The sequence below is a fragment of the Sardina pilchardus genome, chromosome 13, assembly GCF_963854185.1.
Source record: "Sardina pilchardus chromosome 13, fSarPil1.1, whole genome shotgun sequence".
Taxonomy (NCBI): Eukaryota; Metazoa; Chordata; class Actinopteri; order Clupeiformes; family Clupeidae; genus Sardina; species Sardina pilchardus.
Window position 1 is genome coordinate 17,466,834 of NC_085006.1, and position 18,365 is coordinate 17,485,198.

The 18,365-nt window shown below is 48.3% G+C and overlaps 1 protein-coding gene across 2 annotated transcripts in view; it reads right to left on the reverse strand.

Annotated features, from left to right (window-relative positions):
• LOC134099310 (tripartite motif-containing protein 3-like) overlaps window positions 1-18,365 on the reverse strand; it is a 36,203-nt gene extending 17,838 nt beyond the window's left edge. Inside the window, exons 1-2 of one of the 2 annotated variants that reach the window (XM_062552111.1) lie at window positions 18,186-18,365; window positions 10-194 (exon numbers count right to left, since the gene is read on the reverse strand). In XM_062552111.1, the coding sequence (XP_062408095.1) occupies window positions 10-155 (146 nt within the window). In that variant the 5' untranslated portion in view covers window positions 156-194; window positions 18,186-18,365. Of the gene's footprint in view, window positions 1-9; window positions 195-5,466; window positions 5,591-18,185 lie in introns of those variants that run through there. The other variant, XM_062552112.1, reaches the window with a different exon arrangement.

Consider the following 18,365-nt stretch of genomic DNA (forward strand, 5'->3'; position numbering starts at 1 on the left):
TACACGTACTTCTCGCAGAAGGTGTGCAGGCAGGGCAGCACTTTGGGGTTGTGGTAGTGATCCAGGCAGATGCTGCACACCAGGAACTGCTTGTCGATCTGCCGCACCACAGGGCTGGTGCTGCCGGTCTCACGCTTGGCCATGGTGAGAGACATTCACGAGACGAGGACGAGACGCCACTGGCACCGCTCAACCTGAGGAGACAGCGGAGAGGACATGGGGTTAAATGTCTTTCCTATTGTTTTGTTTCATTAGTAGTACTGCTGTTTTGCCAGCGGTATACAACCATTATGAGGTCAGATGAGATGGATACAGAGATATGTAAAAAACAGGCATGTACAAAGACAAAGAATCATTTTCTTATGTTTGCATTCGACATACAGTACAGCAGAGAATCAATTAGAAATGTATGCATTGAGCAGGCATTGTCTCAAAAATATGGGAGACAAAATAATGACACAGAAACAAAGAGAGACAAATCCTGAAGCCATGTTCTCAAATATTCCTGACACCACTCCACTTTAGACTGACGGCCTACTCCTCTATTCTAGACAGGTCTCCCCACAGCCGGTCAGTGAAGGTGGCCGACGCTACTGTAAGTAAACAGGGCAGCGCTGCACAGAGTGTGGCGGAAGAGGAAGAGCCCCGGGCTGTTGGCGGAGTTGGGGACTGAAGTGCGACAGGTTCTAATGGGCGGGAAGAAAAACGAGGAGCTGTGATTAAGACCGCAAGGCCAAGCTCCAGTGCAAGCTAATTACCCGAACCAGCAGTGGGCTTATGAGAAGACATCCATCTCTCTCTCTCTCCCCCGCCTGCCTGCCAGGACAGCCAGATGACACATCACACACACACACACACACACACACACACACACACACACACACACACACACACACACACACACACACACACACACACACACACACACACACACACACACACACACACACAGACACACACACACACACACACACACACACACACACACAGACACACACACATACACATACAGGATGACAAAACACCCACACGTATACTGTACACACGCAAACAACTGTACACATACACAACTTTATACATTGTCTCTCCTGCTGACACACAAACATCAAAACAGATGCACACACGGCGCGCACACACGCGCACACACATACACACACACACACACACACTTTCTCAGAAATTCCCCCCCTTAGACATGTACACACGTACAGCAAAATACATCTGCTTTTAATTGTATTAAGACAAACAATAAAAGAAATTTAACTAAATTCAAATATTGCTTGGAGCCAATTTATAGGAATAAACATTATGGGTAAAGGTCACAGCATCTCTAAATGTTTACAGTTCTCATGATGGCTCATACACAAACACTTTTTTTTAGATCTCAATCTTTCTTTTCCCAACTCCAGAAATCTGTAACTGATGTATAAACATTTCAGTTCATGCCCTAAATTGGATACAGTAAAGCTGGATATGCAGCAAACTACAGAATTACAGATTATAATTCCTCAAACAGAGACCCCCCCCACACACACACACACACACACACATACACACACACATACTGTACACACGCACACACACCCTTGTCCCACAGTGTGCCAGCGAGCGAGGCAGAGAGTGAGTTAGTGCAGGGGGGAGGCAGAGCCCAGCTAAGTTTCACCACCGGGTCAAGAGCAGCTTTGTTGTTTACGCGGATGACACACATCTCCCCATCTGCAGTGGTCCCGGTGTCACTCGAGCTCAGATAAAGAGAGGATTAAACCAGCTTCTCCAACAGCAACATCATCATCAACAACAACAGCAGCAGCCACTCTTGTTTTCGCCACAGCAGGATGCCTTTCCAGCGCCGGCTATTCAGACTCCCGACAGCTTGACCTTTCGCTGGCCTAGCGCGCAGCTTTCTTATCAAATCCCCCCTCGCTCACACGCTCGTTCTGGCTCCGTGGCCAAAGTGCTCCGGTAACTCGAGAAGGTTCCGCACAATGGCGTTCCGCGGAACTCCCATGCCGGTTTAAGGGGACGGCTTTGTGTTGATGAAGCAGGGCAGTGTTCTCAGGGGGGAGGTGGGATATGTGTGTGTGTGTGTGTGTGTGTGCGCACGCAAGGGGGGGGGGCATATGACACATCACAGCCTGGGACCCATCATAGTGACAGGCGCCACGTGCCAGCCAATGTCCTCCGATACGAGGCCTATTTTAGATGTCCAGACAGAGCGCAGAACAACAAGAATATGTGACCATTCATAGCGAAATCAGTCGTTTTGCGCACAACGTTATTTTGAGAAAATCAACAATAACAAACTTCCGGGTTAAAATGTTGAATTTCACGTTTTCGCCTAATTCGACTGTACACAGTCTACAGTTTCATATCGTGAACGCATTTCACGGAAAAACATACGTTTTGACTGTTAAACCCGGCGAAGATTCAACACATTTGCTGTCATTCCCGTTGTGCACGCGCCGCTTAAAAAGGTGATTTCTCCTCTTCTGGCATATCGTGACAGGAGAACCATGTCAACTTTGGATGCTGTCATCTTAGCGATAGTTTGTCTAATACCCTCGATATACATATCGTTGGAAAGCTTAGTTTATGGCCGATCACGTGAGCACAATAACTTAATTTAATTAATTTTACCGAAACGACTGGTTCCGCTTTACAGGGTCACATATATAAAAGCGGACTGAGGCTGGGGCTGGGGCTGGGGCTGCGGAGGCGGAGGCGGTGATGTGCCCATTAGAACGTAGCCCCTGACCTGGCCACTGTGGTCCACCACCACCACCGCCGCACCAGGGTCTTTCATCTGGAGCGCAGTCTGAGCCCCGCCGCTGCACTAATGACCAGATGAGGAGGAGAGCATTATGCACAGAGCCCAGGCTGATGGAGTCACTGAGCCTTTAAGCAGCCTTCACTCACCTCACACACACACACACACACACACACACACACACACACACACACACTCGTCTGAGGGAGACAGGGGCATGTAAGGATGAAATAAAAACCACTCGTTTTCACTGCGGCTCGTGATTACAAGATGAAGCCTTACAGATAAGAGCATGAAAAGGGCATTTTGCTGGCAGGGACAATGCGAACGTCTGAATAAGCAAAATGGAATTTGATGTCGACAGACCAGGGGGTCAGTTCAGAACAGGTATGGAATAATGGAATAATGAGTGTAAACGGCAAATGTAATGCACACTATGGACTGTTGGTCAGGTGCTGGCCACTGGTCAATTACTTAAAGAGGGTAGAGAAATGCCACGCACTCTGGCTTCATATCGATGTATCTATTAACTCGATTCGGTCCGGGGCCTTCTTCAGATCGAAAAAAAAGGGGACCAACCACATGACACTGCAAAGTGAAACTAAAAAATTGTATGCATGTACATGTGCGCTGTGTTAAATAAAGGTGTGCAAACGACAAATGCAAAAGGAGGTGATATAGACATGAGTTTATTTACTGTATCTGTCTAACTTGCCGCTGAGTTCTCTGCAAAGTAACTGTGTCTGTGACAACTGCATATTTTCTCATTTTCTGCAGTGTGGACATAATATGAATCTGATCTCGCTCTCTCTTTCTCTCTTTCTCTCTTTTCCCTGATCCATCTCATTCACTCTCCTCATCTTTTTCCAACTCTCTCCCTCTCCCTCTCTCAAATTCTCAATCTCTCCAGTGTGCATGCACACACGTGTGTGTGTGTGTGTGTGTGTGTGTGTGTGTGTGTGTGTGTGTGTGTGTGTGTGTGTGTGTGTGTGTGTGTGTGTGTGTGTGTGTGTGTGGTGTGTGTGAGTGAGAGAGAGAGAATATCTATGAACCCATGCTTTCACAGCAGTTAATTAGAAGAGGACGTTGAACACGTTTAAGCAAACATCCACAGTCAAACTGTCAGTAGCCCCTCTGTTTCTGCCAAAGGGTGCAGTCTATTTTTATAAAGCCCCAACAAAAAAAACAATCCCACCCCAGAAAAAAGGCCTTTCATGCTAGAACACCCTGCTGTGTGCTCACCCTCAGAAACCCCAAACCTCAGCAGCCTCCAGCATCCCAGAATGCCCCTGGAGACTCATCTTGCCATGCCATGTCAGGACTGCAGACAGAACCCCCCCCCCCCCCACCCCACCCCACTCCTTCCCTGCACCTGCTCTTAACAAAGCCTTCATCTTAAATCTCCCAGCTCTGCACCTGCTGGGAAGCCCACAGTCTCAGTCTCACTCTGCCTCTCCTTCACTGCCACAGACCACACCCTCTCCCTGATAAAGCCCTCACATGGAAGATAGCATCTCGGAATCCCCGTTGGCCAATCCGAGTCATATTAAGGCCACGCCGCAAATTGTTTCAAAATGTGCCGTTGCCACGGCTACCTGAATACTGTCCTCTCATGTGGAGGTTAACGTTGGTCTTTCAAGAAAATCTGTAATCATAGAAGTGCTCCAACTCTTCGATGGATTCAGATAATAGCTGGAAGAATATGGTCCTCCTTGCACTGTATACTGTAATGTGTGCATCTAACACTAACAAACCTACAGTATGCATTATTACTTTAGGATTAGCTTACAGTATTATAAGTTTCCTTTGTTAGCATTAAACATATGTTTTGCACATATAAAGCAAATAAAAAGCCACATTATTTTACAGCTAGGATATCTAATAGGCTTATCCCATCCGTGTGAATAGGCAATACCTTTGATATGACTGATGTCAAAGGCAGCTGTCAAATTACAGGTTATGAAGCAGATCAGTCACTATGGATACGATCGGTTAAGACCGGAGGAATATGCTAAAATGTTGCTTACATAAATCAAACCCACACACTTGCAGTGTGGCTTGCTACTGTGAACCACTGAGGCCAAATTATTTGTCTGTGCACAGACCATTCCTATACTATTTGGAAGGTTTATATCAGAAACACATGAGAGAGTGAGAGAAAGAGAAAGAGAGAGAGAGAGAGTAGACAAAGTGAGTGGTCTCTTCACAGTCTCTTCATCTCATCACATCCTGAGTAAACCTTTTCATAAGGCTGCATTTCAGACTCTCTAACGACAGACACGCCAAAGAGAAAAGATCTGCTTTTCATCTTCATCTTCACGATGACTGGCAAAGGCATTAGTCCACTTCAACAGCAGAAAAAACACCAGAAAAAGACCAGATTCCAAAGAGCAGCTCACCACATTAAACCAAATACCCAGCAGGGCTGTAAATGCAATGCCCCGGGAGCATCAAAATGAACGCAGCTGCCTCCACATGGGGTAACACAAAGCCATTCATTCAACCTCCCGTCTGGGCTGAATTGACCCGCGCCACGTTTAGCCCCGCCAACCGGGCTAACCTATGCTAATGTCGCACCCGCGCCGCCGCGGGTCGTGACCTGGACGACCGTAATCCCGGTGGCCCCCCAGCACAATAGCCGCCGGGGGGGGGGGAAGCGGGGCGGCAGGACGCCGACAGGAGAGGAAATGCCGACTCACCCTCCGTTGCTACGGCAGCCATGGCTGCCTGCCTGCCTCCCCCCCAATGCCGGGGACTCCAGGGGTCCTAGACGAGCTCCATCCTAGCGGCGCGTATGAAAGATGTTTCTCGCTCCCTTTTCTCCTTCCCACCTCCTCCCTAGAAAGCCGGGCTGCGTGTGTGTGTGAGTGTGAGTCTGAGTGTGAGTGTGTGTGAGAGAGAGGCTGCTTCAGGGCGGGGAGCCGAGGAGCCGAGCTGTCTTTGATGGAAGCGGAGCAGCACTGAACTACGCCCCTCAGCTCAGCTCTGCTCACTGTGTGCTGTGGGCGGGTTCCTCTCTCTCTCTCCCTCTCTCTCTTTCTCTCTCCTTCCTCTCTCCTCCCTTCCTCTCTCTCTCTCTCAGTCTCTCCCTCTCTCTGTCTGTGGACCTCTAGCTATAGATTACTAATTATTACTGTCAGAGAGACAGAGCGGACATGACAGCAGTATCACCTCAGACAGACACACAGACACACAGACACACAGACAGACAGATAGACAGACAGACAGACAGACAGACAGACAGACTAAAGGGAGACCAACCATTCTCATTCTCTGGCCGATCTCTTTCTCTTGCTCAACACACACAAACAGCCTGAACTAAAACACGGAGCTTCGGCGGTGAGAGAGGGGGAAAAAGGGAAGTCTTAAAATGGCAACTCCCAGCACGTACGTACACACACACACACTCACACACACACAATCCTCCTCCCAGTTCCTTCCACAGGCTTCCAGCTGGCTAGGGAGTAGACGCTGAACGAGAGAGAAAGAGAGAGAGAGAGAGAGAGAGAGAGGGAGAGGGAGAGGGAGAGAGAGAGAGAGCTCAGTGGGAGAGAACCACCTGCCTGTCTTTTCTGCTCAGACGCGGGAACATGAGAGGAGGAGAGTTAGAGGGATAGAGGAAGGGAGGAAGAGAGAGAGAGAGAGAGAGAGAGAGAGAGAGAGAGAGAGAGAGAGAAGAGAGAGCGTAGGAAAAGGATAGCCGATAGGTTATGTACACTTCCTTGTGGGCTACCATAAACCCACTCCTTGTGGCAGCTGCCTCTCCATGCACTATGCAGAGCAGCCAGAACAATGGCATTCTTTCCTGAGTCTCCGACTTGGCTCACTACTCCCTGGCCCTGAGCTCACTCCCTCGCTTTCTCCCTCGCCTTCTCACACACTCACTCCCTCACACACACACACACACACACACACACACACACACACACACACACACACACACACACACACACACACACACACACACACACACGCAGCCAAAAGCACTGTTCTATGCCACCCTCAGTTGGTGCTCAGGGAGTCTTGAGTAGGTTGAGCAGGCTCCAGGTTGACCCCTTGCAGTACAGCCCAAACACTACAGATCTCTCTCTCTCTCTCTTTCTCTCTCTCTCTCTCTCTCACTCTCTCCCTCACTCTCTCGCTCGCTCTCTCTCAGACACACACACCACCCTTAACTGCTGATTCTTCCTGACACTCTTCCTCTCTTTTCCCTCTCTGCTCTCCCGCCCTCCGACGCTACACAGGAGCAGCTGAACAGCTCCATAGATCACACTGCACACACCCGCTTAAGCCGTCCCCGTCAGGCTCCACCCTCTAGTGGGCTCACCATTTCTCACACTTCATCTTTCTATCTCTATCCCCCTCTCTCTCTCTTCTTCTCTCACTCTCTCTTCCTCTCTCTCTCTCTCTCGAAATCACTCACTCACACACATTCCTTTCATTTCTGCTGACCACTTCTCACTACAAGTGTGTGTGCTCTGGTGCTTTAGGGACTTCTGGTCAATTCGTTTTTAACTTGCATAAATGGATGACCTTTGTTTCAACTGGATATGTATTTGGTGAAAAAGAAGCGACCGCTGCCTTGAGCAGACTTCAAAAGGCAGTGAGTGAATCACAGAAAAACAATCTTCTCCGTAAACACATGTATCAAACTTCCTCGCCAAAAGCAGTTTTTGGTGGAAGCGCTTGCGCTTGGATTTCTGAAATGGATCTGCTAAATCACTTCACAGGAACCGGCTGAAGGAAGTATCCTGGGGTGGACGTGGGGGTTGTGTGTGTGTGTGTGTGTGTGTGTGTGTGGGGGGGGGGGGGGGGGGCAAGGACAAGACCCAAGTCCAGAATATGATCCCCTCTGCTGCAGTGGCTGTGTTACTACGGTAATAGCTCTGATTATAGCTCAGTCCTTCAAGATTATGTTAATCAGAGCTCAGCCTCACTGTTCACTGTTAGACCACTGATCTGATTTCCTTGTTAACTTACTCAGTACTTGCACTGTTACAGTCACTGATAACTGTGAAAGAGGCTAACTGTTTTCAACAAACAGATAAGTGCTGAACAGATCATCATCGTCATCTTGTTAAAGAGTCAGGAATTAGTCGACGCTAAGTGACTAACATGCCATTTAGGGGCATGAAGGCTATCTAGCCACTTTAGTATGATTCATGATCACAGGCCCATCATCACCCCTTATGAGACGGTCAGCCATTTATTCATGACATAGGGAACATGAATAAAAGCATTCCTTTCCAACTGCTACTGTCAGCAGCAGTAAATGCTGCCTCGACGTCAACAGAGATGAGCCACATTAAAGCTTTTATTTTTGTCGTACATGCTTGTAACAGGCTTCAGTCAGTCCAGATAAAAACATTTAATTAAAATGTTTTTTTAGTAGCAGGCAGCATTATGCTAATAGTGAGACAATGGCCTGCAGGCCTTTGTGTGATATGCAACACGCTCCCACTCTGGGTTAATGGGCTTAATGACCCCCTGCGGTCAAAGCCTCTGTGAAACGTCTGGACACCAGTGTCTCGCCGCCCGCAAAAAAAAAAGACACCCTCTAGACACGCACACGTACATGGGGCACACGTACACAGATGTACGCACACTAACACATACAGCTTAACGCTCTCCTGTACTCAAGTGCACCCACAGACACACACGCACGCACACTCGCTCACCTGACTAGACATAGCTCATCTACAGCTTCTTCAGAGTCTTGTCTGGGTCTTTTTAAAATGCTGTTTGAAATCTCCAAAAGGCTATACGACACAAAGCAAACTGAAAAGCCTGTAGACTTTTGTATGAGCGAATACTTCTTTTCAAAGATGTTCTTTGATATATATTGGCAAGTCTGGAGGCACTAATAAAAACTGTTTTTTGCAGTTTTACAGGACAGTCAGCCCAAAGCATTCAGCTACCAAGTGTAATGGGGCAGTGGTAGCGTTGTGGCTAAGGAGCTGGGCTAGCATGCAGTAGCCAGAAATGTTGTGAGTATAATACCTGGCCTCCATCGTTGTGCCATCGAGCAAGGCACTTAAACCTGAATTGCTCTGGGGACAAAGGCCCTTGTAATATAATTGACATACTTATGTAACACATGTAAGTTGCTTTGGATAAAATGTATCCACTACAGGTACTGTAAATAAATAAATGTAAATGAAATATCCACGCAGCTGGTATGAATGCCAGGTGTGTTTATCATCTCGTTCCCAATATACCAAGAACATTGGAGGACAGTAAAAATCTACAAAAGACTCCCCAAAAGAACAGAAATGTGCATAGTTTGCATGCCATTTAAATTGCTAAAGACGTTAAGCTACATTGTGTCAAAACACCCATGTGGGCTGGTGCACTTCTAATGACATGAGTAATATCCTAATCATAAAGCCATTCTCTGCTGACTCCAGCTTAATGGGATTGGGGGTGCAGGCTTTGATTCAGAGAAATCTTCCTACTGAAGCTTCATCTATGCGGATTGACTGGCCGCCAGTCTTTTCCGAAGGTGTGAATTCTCCTCCAAAATCCTAATGGAATTAAAGGCCCCTGCTTTTTTTTGGGAAATGGGGCTTCGACAAAAAGACTGCTTTCATGCACGTAATTCCCATGGATTCCTGCTTCCTTTCTCCCAGCGTACAGATCAGAATTGGGGCTCTGTGACTTATTCGTCAGTGAGCGTGCGCTTTGAATGTGCCAGGATGGGAAAGGGGGCCAAGCAAATGTTCTGTTAGCTATGACTAATAGATGTATGGTGTGGCTATCCGTCTGCCTGCCTTCATTTTGCTGTGTGAAAATGCGCTGTACACCTCACCTGACGGTCTACATTAGGTGCTAAAGGCAGTGACTGAGCAAACAGCCAGATTCGTCTCACATCGGGGGCCTCAATTATTGATGCGAGGCGTTGCGTAAGCGCAGCTTCAGAGGGCTGCTGGCTGGGCGCGTCTGCTGAGGACGGGGGCCGGGGGGGCTGGGGGGGGCGGAGTGGGGAGGGGTAGATGGAGTCTGAGTCATAGGGGGACACAGTGGGCAGCATCCACCTCCCAGGGTGCTTGCGAGTCGCAGGTAGTCTTCGGGTAATGGTGCCGGTGGTGATGGAAATTGGTGACGATGATGCCTGCCGACTGGCAGTTTCTCAAGCTTATAAATAGGCACACAGAAATGAAGACATTATCTGTCTGCGGCAGTCATCAGTTATCACAATGGAGACATCATCATCATTATTATCATCATCGTCATCAACCTGCTGGAGAGCTCTGCCTACACTCAGGGAGATATCTTTCATCAACGACCTTAACACAGATGACCTCAGATTCACAGTCTCACTGAGGCCACCCAAAAAAACAGACGACAGGTCCGGTATCATTTTCCAGAGCAGTTCAGTGGACCGCAGTGACCGGGCCGCCATTCCACCTGAGGAACCAGAGCCATATGGAACGTGCCCGTTGCCAAGACATGCATTAATGGAGACTGCAGGAGAAGAGAAAGAGGCTGATGGGGGAGGCTGAGAAAGTCAGAACACAAGTGAAGCAGGAAAGGCCAAGTCGTTTATCAGCGCAAGAACCTGGCAGTACGAAATGGAGCAGCCGGAGCCCAAAATATGTCTGATCCGGTTTCGGTCTGGGTCACCGTACAGGGCACTACAAATAGCCGTGGAGGAGACCGGGAGTCACACTCAGGTCAGGATCGGTCTGAAGGAGCTGATGAGAGAGAGAGAGAGAGAAAGAAAGAGAGAGAGAAAGAGAGAGAAAGAGAAGAAGAAGAAGCCAAATGGGCTACGGGTGGATACACAATGCTAGGAGTTGGGCTGAGGAGAGGAAACCGAACCCACTGATGCATTCAGCTACAGATGGAAATCAGGGATACAGTAAAGTAGATGTACTGGAAAACAACAAATGTAGAGTTACAATATGGCACTGCGCAGGAACCCAAATGCCAAGGGTTTGAGAGAAGAATAATAGGGACATTCAGACCAGATTGGGCTGAGCACTGATGCAGAACGACAGAGAGGATGTGATCCCTGCAATATACAATGAGTAAAAAATATTACAGTACAGTAAGCTAAAACTTCCCAGCACACTGAAGCTTACAGTACAGTACAGCGCAGGACTCTACCAGTCACTGTGGAGGACTGCAAGAGTGGGATTCAGGTGATGCAATGCATTTAAAACGCTAAAAAGTAAATCTGGAGCAAGTAGACTGACCATGAATGCACACTGTCAGGGGCCTTTTACCAGGGGAGATGGAGAGAGCCCTCCGATGCACTATAGCATGGAGGAAACTCGGGGGCAAGCCATGCACCACTGCCCCGGTATGTTCGTTCATTTGTCTGCTGTTTTATTTAAAGCCGACCTCGTTTGGAGTGAATAGTAGGAGGAAGAGGAGGAGGAGGAGGAGGAGGAGGAAGATGAGGAGGAGGAGGAAGGTGAAAGGCATGCTTGGACTGTAAACAAGGCTGAGAGTCCTGAAGTCAATCACAGCTTGTCTGCATGCCAAAAGGTAAGGTCAGGGGAGCAAAAAGCACACTAGCCTGCAGCTATCTTTTCTACAGTGTTTTTGTGTGTGCGTGTGTAAACAGTACTGTACATGTATGTGTGCATGTGTGTGTGTGTGTGTGTGTGTATATACAGTATAATTGTGTGTGTGTAAAGATACAGTGTGTGTCTATACACAGTGTGTATGTGTGTGTATACAGTATAAATGTGTGTGTGTACAGATACAGTGTGTGTCTATACACAGTGTGTGTGTGTGTGTGTGTGTGTGTGCGTGTGTGTGTGCATGTGTTAACATAGTGTGTCCGATATTGATATTTTTTGCCCATCCTTATAACTTGTGCCCACCCTAGGAAGACATTGCATAAGCTTACAAGCTTATTTTATCTCCTCATTTCCACCACCACCAGCACCACCATCACCACCACCACCACCACCACCACCACCACCACCACCAGTACACATCCAGCTAAGGCTCCCACAGCGTTCCCCCGCAGTGCTTTTGCTTTGATACCATGCACTGTTCTGATCCTTTGTCAGCCAGTGGAGATAATCAGTTACACAACTGCACTGTTTCTCCTGACAGAATGCAGCACAAAGTGACCCAACCCTATGATTGCGTAACACTCGTCTTCTCCTTATAAATGCATCTGCTGCTCGGGTTTACGGTGCTCCCCAGATGTTCAAATAAGTGGCTTCATTATACTGTCAATCAGGACAAGAAGATCCAAGCAGAGAAACAGGAGAGGGGAAGGTAGAAGGCCCAATTAAGCTCACTTTACATTTAAGTGCGGCTGAATGCCAAGAGACACAGTACTTAAACCTAAGCGCTACACCTAAAAGTTCAGGAGAATCATCTTTCATCACAATTAAAATATAGCTTATAAGTCACTAATTGCTACTTTAATTGCTGATTCCTATGGTACCGAACCCTAACCTTTTGTGTAACACCTTAAATATTCCTCAACAGAGGTTTTGGCAGAGTTAACACGCTATAGCAAAAAAAAAACTTATTGGGCGGCCATTGTTTTGTGCAGTACACCATGTACGGTGGGGGAGGCTTTTGAGACGGGTGGGGAGGCTTGGAAAGAGAAAAGAGAAGAGAGCCAGACCACATAGGACGTAAGTGTCGCCACGGCGGCTCTGAAAATAAAGTCTCGGTGTAAAGCAAGCTCTTCTGGAGGCTCCGGAGGGGAGCGCTGGCACAGGGCGGTCATCCAGAGGTCCTCTCTCTTTCCCTCTCTCCCTCTCTTTCTCTCTCTTTCTCTCTCTCTGAAGCGAGGCCCTGGACCGCGGGCAGCCGATCAATCACAACAACAACAGGACGCGACGCCGGCGTCCCACTGCACTCGCCTCTCACATCCTGTGGGACGGGTCTGGACTTACTCACGCCGCCCCTGTCAGGGCACGCTCGCTCACATGCGCGGCTCTCTAAAAGGGCTGACCGAAAGCGCCCGGCCCCGTGGAGAACTGTGACAAAATTGAGGAAGACGATTGAGAGATCGAGAGGTTGATCGAGAAGTTGTGAAAATATTTACCGCTGATGGTTGTAGGGGGGGGGGGGGGGCAGTATGATTCTGAGTCCATGACCTGTTCACAAAGTTTCTTTCAAATAAAATAATGTTTTCTTTTGTAGAACTGCAATTTACGGAGATATAGAGGGAGCTTTATCCCTGCCAGTTTAGCCTCTGGTTGTATAACAATCTCCCTCATTCACAGTCTCTCCTGGGGTCGTCCTAGCTGCACACTTAGCATTTTCTTAATTATCCTGAAGTTGATTTCCCACGGTACAGAAGTTCTAATGCTTTTATACTCCACCGTTGGCATACACAGAGCGCCGTGCGGGACGGTGGGCTCTGGACTGTGTTATATGCAGTGTGTGAGTGAGTGCGCCTGTCTCTGTGGCTCATGGAGCCTGTGCTGTGGCTGCATGATGTTATCTCCCTCTCCAACTCCCATCGCTACTGCAGCAGCAGCGGCCATGCGGCGCACCGCCATGTGTGTGGCGAGGCTGGCGCTGAAGTGTCCAGAAGCAAGAGACGTCCGCCTGTAGGACCCCACACACACAGACACACAGACACACAGACACACAGACACACAGACACACACACACACACACACACACACACACACACACCGCAGCCGAGAAGGTCTAGTGAGGACCAGAAACGGAAGGCTGCTTGGATGGATTTTTTTGTCCTCCCACATGTGTGTGTGTGATCACTCCATTAGATGTGTGTGTGTGTCTAGACTAAGGGACAATGTGCTGGGGAGGAGTCCACAAGAATCTGTGTAAAGAGGGTACAGCTGTAAAAAAAGGTCTGCTTGCAACTAGCACTGTAAGATGCTAAACAAGCCAATAATGTTACAGTCAACACATGCAGACATATTATCTGACTTTTTTATAAAACTGGTTTGTAATCACGCAGAAGACACAGAACAGCAACAGACAAGTTATTCCTTTGCCTCTTTACATGAGTTCAGGAGAAGAATGCAGCCCACGAGACTAGTCAGCAGAATGTCTTCGACAGGAAGGTGTGGAGACATCCCAAGCACATGGCATGGCTGCCTGTTCATTGTCTGCAGAGGGATGCGTACGTACTGCAGACGACACACAAAAGGTCAAACGATGCTCCACTGTGAGAGTGGGCACCGCCCTCACTCCAATCAGCACACACGCGCGCGCACACACACACACCCACACACACACATGATCACTACAGTTCCTTTCTGGCACACCTACACAGCCCAACACACACTCCTGCATGCACACACACATGACACACACACACACACAGAGACATGGCGCATGTTTATTGATTTACTGGTGACGGATGGTTCCGCTATGTCACCACTATTGGATTCATATGGAAATGAGCGCGACATGCCTGTCTTCACACGGCGAGGCAAAGAGAGGCAGCCCAGACGAGCCCAGCCCTCCTGCACCTCCAGTGTCCAGACTACAGCACTCATCCTCAGGTACTCAAGGAAGACACAGGACAGAGAGAGCCACAGTAATGAGAGTGTGAGTGTGTGTGGTGTGGTGTGGTGGGGGTGGGGTGCAGGTGGGGGGGGGGGGGGGGGGTACAGGTGGGGGTGGAGAGAGAATACAGAACAGGGATTAAACAAAAAAAAAACCTCATCTTGAGATGGAGCAAACACCCTGCTGTTTGATCAATACCAGAATGACGTGTGATGTTCATTTTAAAAAGCAAGGCTGAGAGATAAAAAGGATGGGGTGAAAGCCTATGCTTTTTATCTAGCTATCATTTAGCTATTTGTGGTATTCGAACATAAAACTCCCCAAGGGAGTTAACAACAGTCAGCCAGCCTTTATAACACTATCCAGTATAGACTACATGACCTAATATGATTTTTTGCCAGGGTGGCATTGACTTTTTTTTTTTTAATTGATGCTGATGAGACTCTGGCATTCTGCACAGAATCAAATCAGGTCCTTTTTAGAGCTGGAAGACAGAGGCAACAAAGCGCTGTGTTATGATCACAGACATCCTTCAATAGATGTCAGGCAACAGGAGAACAATGTCGAAAGGGAAGAGAGAGAGAGAGAGAGAGAAGCTTTTCAGTCGCACTGAAAGAATTAAAAATGAGGCTGTAAGTGTGATCCCATCATGAGTGGTGGAAGCCTGACTGTGTAAAAGTCGTCTAATAATTGCTGCTCTGCTGGAGGAAAGACTATCTATTTGTCTGACACTAACTGCACTCCAAATAGTCATGCGAGGACAAGCGCAATGTTCCCTGAGAAACTGCATCTCATTTATCTGATGGTAGGAGGTCCAAAAGACACCAGACTATGGCTCAAGAGTAATGGCAAACCTTGGCGAAAAGTTACGGGAAATGCTTCGCTTGGACATCCTCTTAAGGAACGAGTCGGCGGGACGTTCACTGGTCTGAGATAAACACTCTGCTGGGCATTCATTTGAATTGGAGAGAGAACCGTCGTTTTCCTTTGTGTATTAGATTGCAGGGACAAGACATTGCTGTACAGGGAGGACGACGAGTCTATGGCTGTTTTGACTAGAGGCCTCTGCCCGCCTTTCTGGAGGCGTTTGACAGGCAGGATCCTGCACCCCCCCCCCCCCCCCCCCCCCCCGACAGATGCTCTCGTCTGTCAAAGAGTACTTTGTGTGTGTGTGTGTGTACGAGAGAGGGAAAGAGGGAGATAGTGAGTGTGTGTTTGAGAGACCCTGTGTGTGTGTGGGGGGGGGGGGGGGGGGCAGTTAGACAGAGAGAAAGAGAGAGAGAGAGTGAGAGAGAGAAAGAGAGAGAAAGAGGGAAGGACTGACAAACAGACAGAGAGAGAGAGAGATAGAGAAAGAGAGAAGTCAAAAAAGACCTCAAAAGAGCTAGTCTTGAGATTAGAGATATAAAAATTCTGCCAAGAGTTCTGAGAAAGAAAGCAAACAGTCAAAAGGCAGAAGATCTAGCGCTCACTACACACCCCCTTTTGGACTCGAGTGAGGGCAGCCGAGCGGGCCAGTCGTGGCAGGGTGGCCGCAGATCACTGGACTAAGCCGCGGAGCCCCCCGAGCCAGCCAGCTGCAGCCGTGGGCAAGCGGCTGTTAACACCCAAGGTGCAGTCTGTTATTCCACGCGGCGTCAGACAGATAATATTCCCATTAGTGACAGCTGAGCAGCCTCCTCCACTGCCCGGCCTGGCCTGGCCCCCCAACAACTGGCCCCTTTCCACAATGACCATTTCACATCGACGGCCCGAAAAGTGGCTTTTGACAGCACTTATTTCCTGCACTTATATTTTAATCTTTGGAGAGTTGCTCAGATGTTGGGTTCATGTCAGGAACCCCCACTTCAAAATATAACATGGGATAAACTTTTAACTTTTTATTTTGAAGGCTTTGTTTCGACATTAAACCAATTCAAAATGTTGAGTTGTAGGGAGCCTGACCTGAAATTTGGCAAGTCACAGGGTAGGAGGCAATGTTTATGTTCTCCAAATATGAGGTAAAGCTAGGAGACCCACTGATAGACCCCCAGACCAGACTGAACCTGACAGTGTGATGGACTGGGAGTGTGATGGACTGACAACGTGTGTTCCAGAATTAACTGCCAGTCTTGCCTTTAAATTTGGCTTAAGACTTTACATTTGCATTCATTCATTCCATCCATTTAGCAGAAGCTTTTATCCAAAGTGACTTATTATGTGAATTATAAGGGCTTTTGTCCCCAGAGCAACTCCCTTGCTCAAGGGCACAACACTGGAAGCCAGAAATGGAACCCACACCTTTTCAGGCTACTGCATGCTAGCCAGCTCCTTAGCCATTATGCTACCACCACCGCTACCACCGACTCCAAGACCTCTTCGTATGACTCAGTTGGAAGTAGACAGTATAACACATCTGAAATGTGTGCGCGGCCCGACCATGTGCTGCTGGTGGGGTGTGGTGTCACGCGTGAGGTCCACTCCCACCATTACTGAACCAGCCTGCTTATTATGGGCTGTTAGTGATCATCTCTGATACATGCTTGGCCCTTGATAAAAAGTGCTTTGGACATAGCAAATGTAATTTAGTGATTTGGGCTGTAATTGCCTAGCTATCTTTTCCATTACACGCTTGTTTGGTTAATCTGCCCGCTCCACACATGCCGCCGACTTCACCTCATTGGAGTTTATCAGTTGGGCCGTGACGCAAGATTGAGCGCACACACACACACACACACACACACACACACAAACACTTCTGTTCCCATTATCAGTCCCGACTTCAGTGGAGATCGGATGGTGTTCATCTAAAAAGGACTCCAACTATCAGGGGATTTTTCCATCAGAAGAACCAAACACCGTTTCTCAGTGAGCCCAAATGCCTGGCTGCCTTTGGTGTTCCAGGAAGCCGGTCCACAGGCCCTGAGCTCTCTGTTCATGAGTGGAGGTATAAGGGGGGGGGGGTCTGGAGACCAGTTTGTCCTCAGAACAGGGGTGACTCTCTGCCCCAACGACATGCCACTCCAAACATCCGCACATGACCCCTGCTCTGACTGTGACCCCAGGGTGGCAAAAAATAGCATTCACTAAAGCCTCACAGGTCAACCCTCATATCATCCTGAATGATATATATTCACATACTGTATGTGCCATGAGCCAGTGTGAACACGAGGACTAGTTCTACAAGACACAACTAAAACCATGTCTAAAATCCTCCTTGCTGTAAAAGGAACTAGACAAATGATAGTCTGACAGACATTTCAAAAGTTTAAATCAAGGTTTGGACTAGCTATAAACAGTACATAGTTTAAATCAAGGTTTGGACTAGCTATACATGGAATTATTATTTCAACCAACCAGTAACCAGAAACAGAATGCAGCAGAAAACTACACACCTCGCATGAAAACCTGTTTACGGGGTACAGTCTACCTCCAATAAGAAACATGTCAGCCTGAGCCACTGTCATCCTGTGCCCTGCCCAAACACTGCAGCACACGCACGCACACACACACACACACACAATACACACATGCCCACATGCATACACAAGCAACATGGGGCACCAGTCGGGCAGTCACTCTCAATAGACAGATGTGAAGCTCTCCACCAAAAGAGGACGACAGACAATAGCTTTTTTTCCCCTTTCCACCATCCACATCTATCCTGCTTGCTCCATCATAACGTTAGTATGTGTGACAACTCGACCATGCACCACAGACAATAAGCAAATCACTGCCCTAACACCAGATTCCCTAGCCACGCAGCTGTCAGATGAGATAGTGCAAATGAATTATTCATTCCCTCGGTCGTCGCCGTATTGTGCCATATGCACGTACGAGAACCGATTTGTGGACAAGAGGAAAGAAACGGGGAGGAAGAGGAGGAGGAGGAGGAGGAGGAAGAAGAAGACGGCAAGCGCTCCCAATGCAGGGAGACAAAGGAGGAGCAGGATTATAGGAGGGTACTCACATGAGATTCAAGCTGGAAGCCGATGAAGAGTCAGCATCGCTCGGCGCGCCGGAGGTTGCCCATTGTCAAATCCGCTCGTTTCGACCGCTCCCCGGGAAGAAGACGAACCCAGACGACAGACGTCAGAGGCGAGGGCGAGCGAAAGAGCGAGAGGGGGGTCTTTGGCGTGGAGAAGGGGGG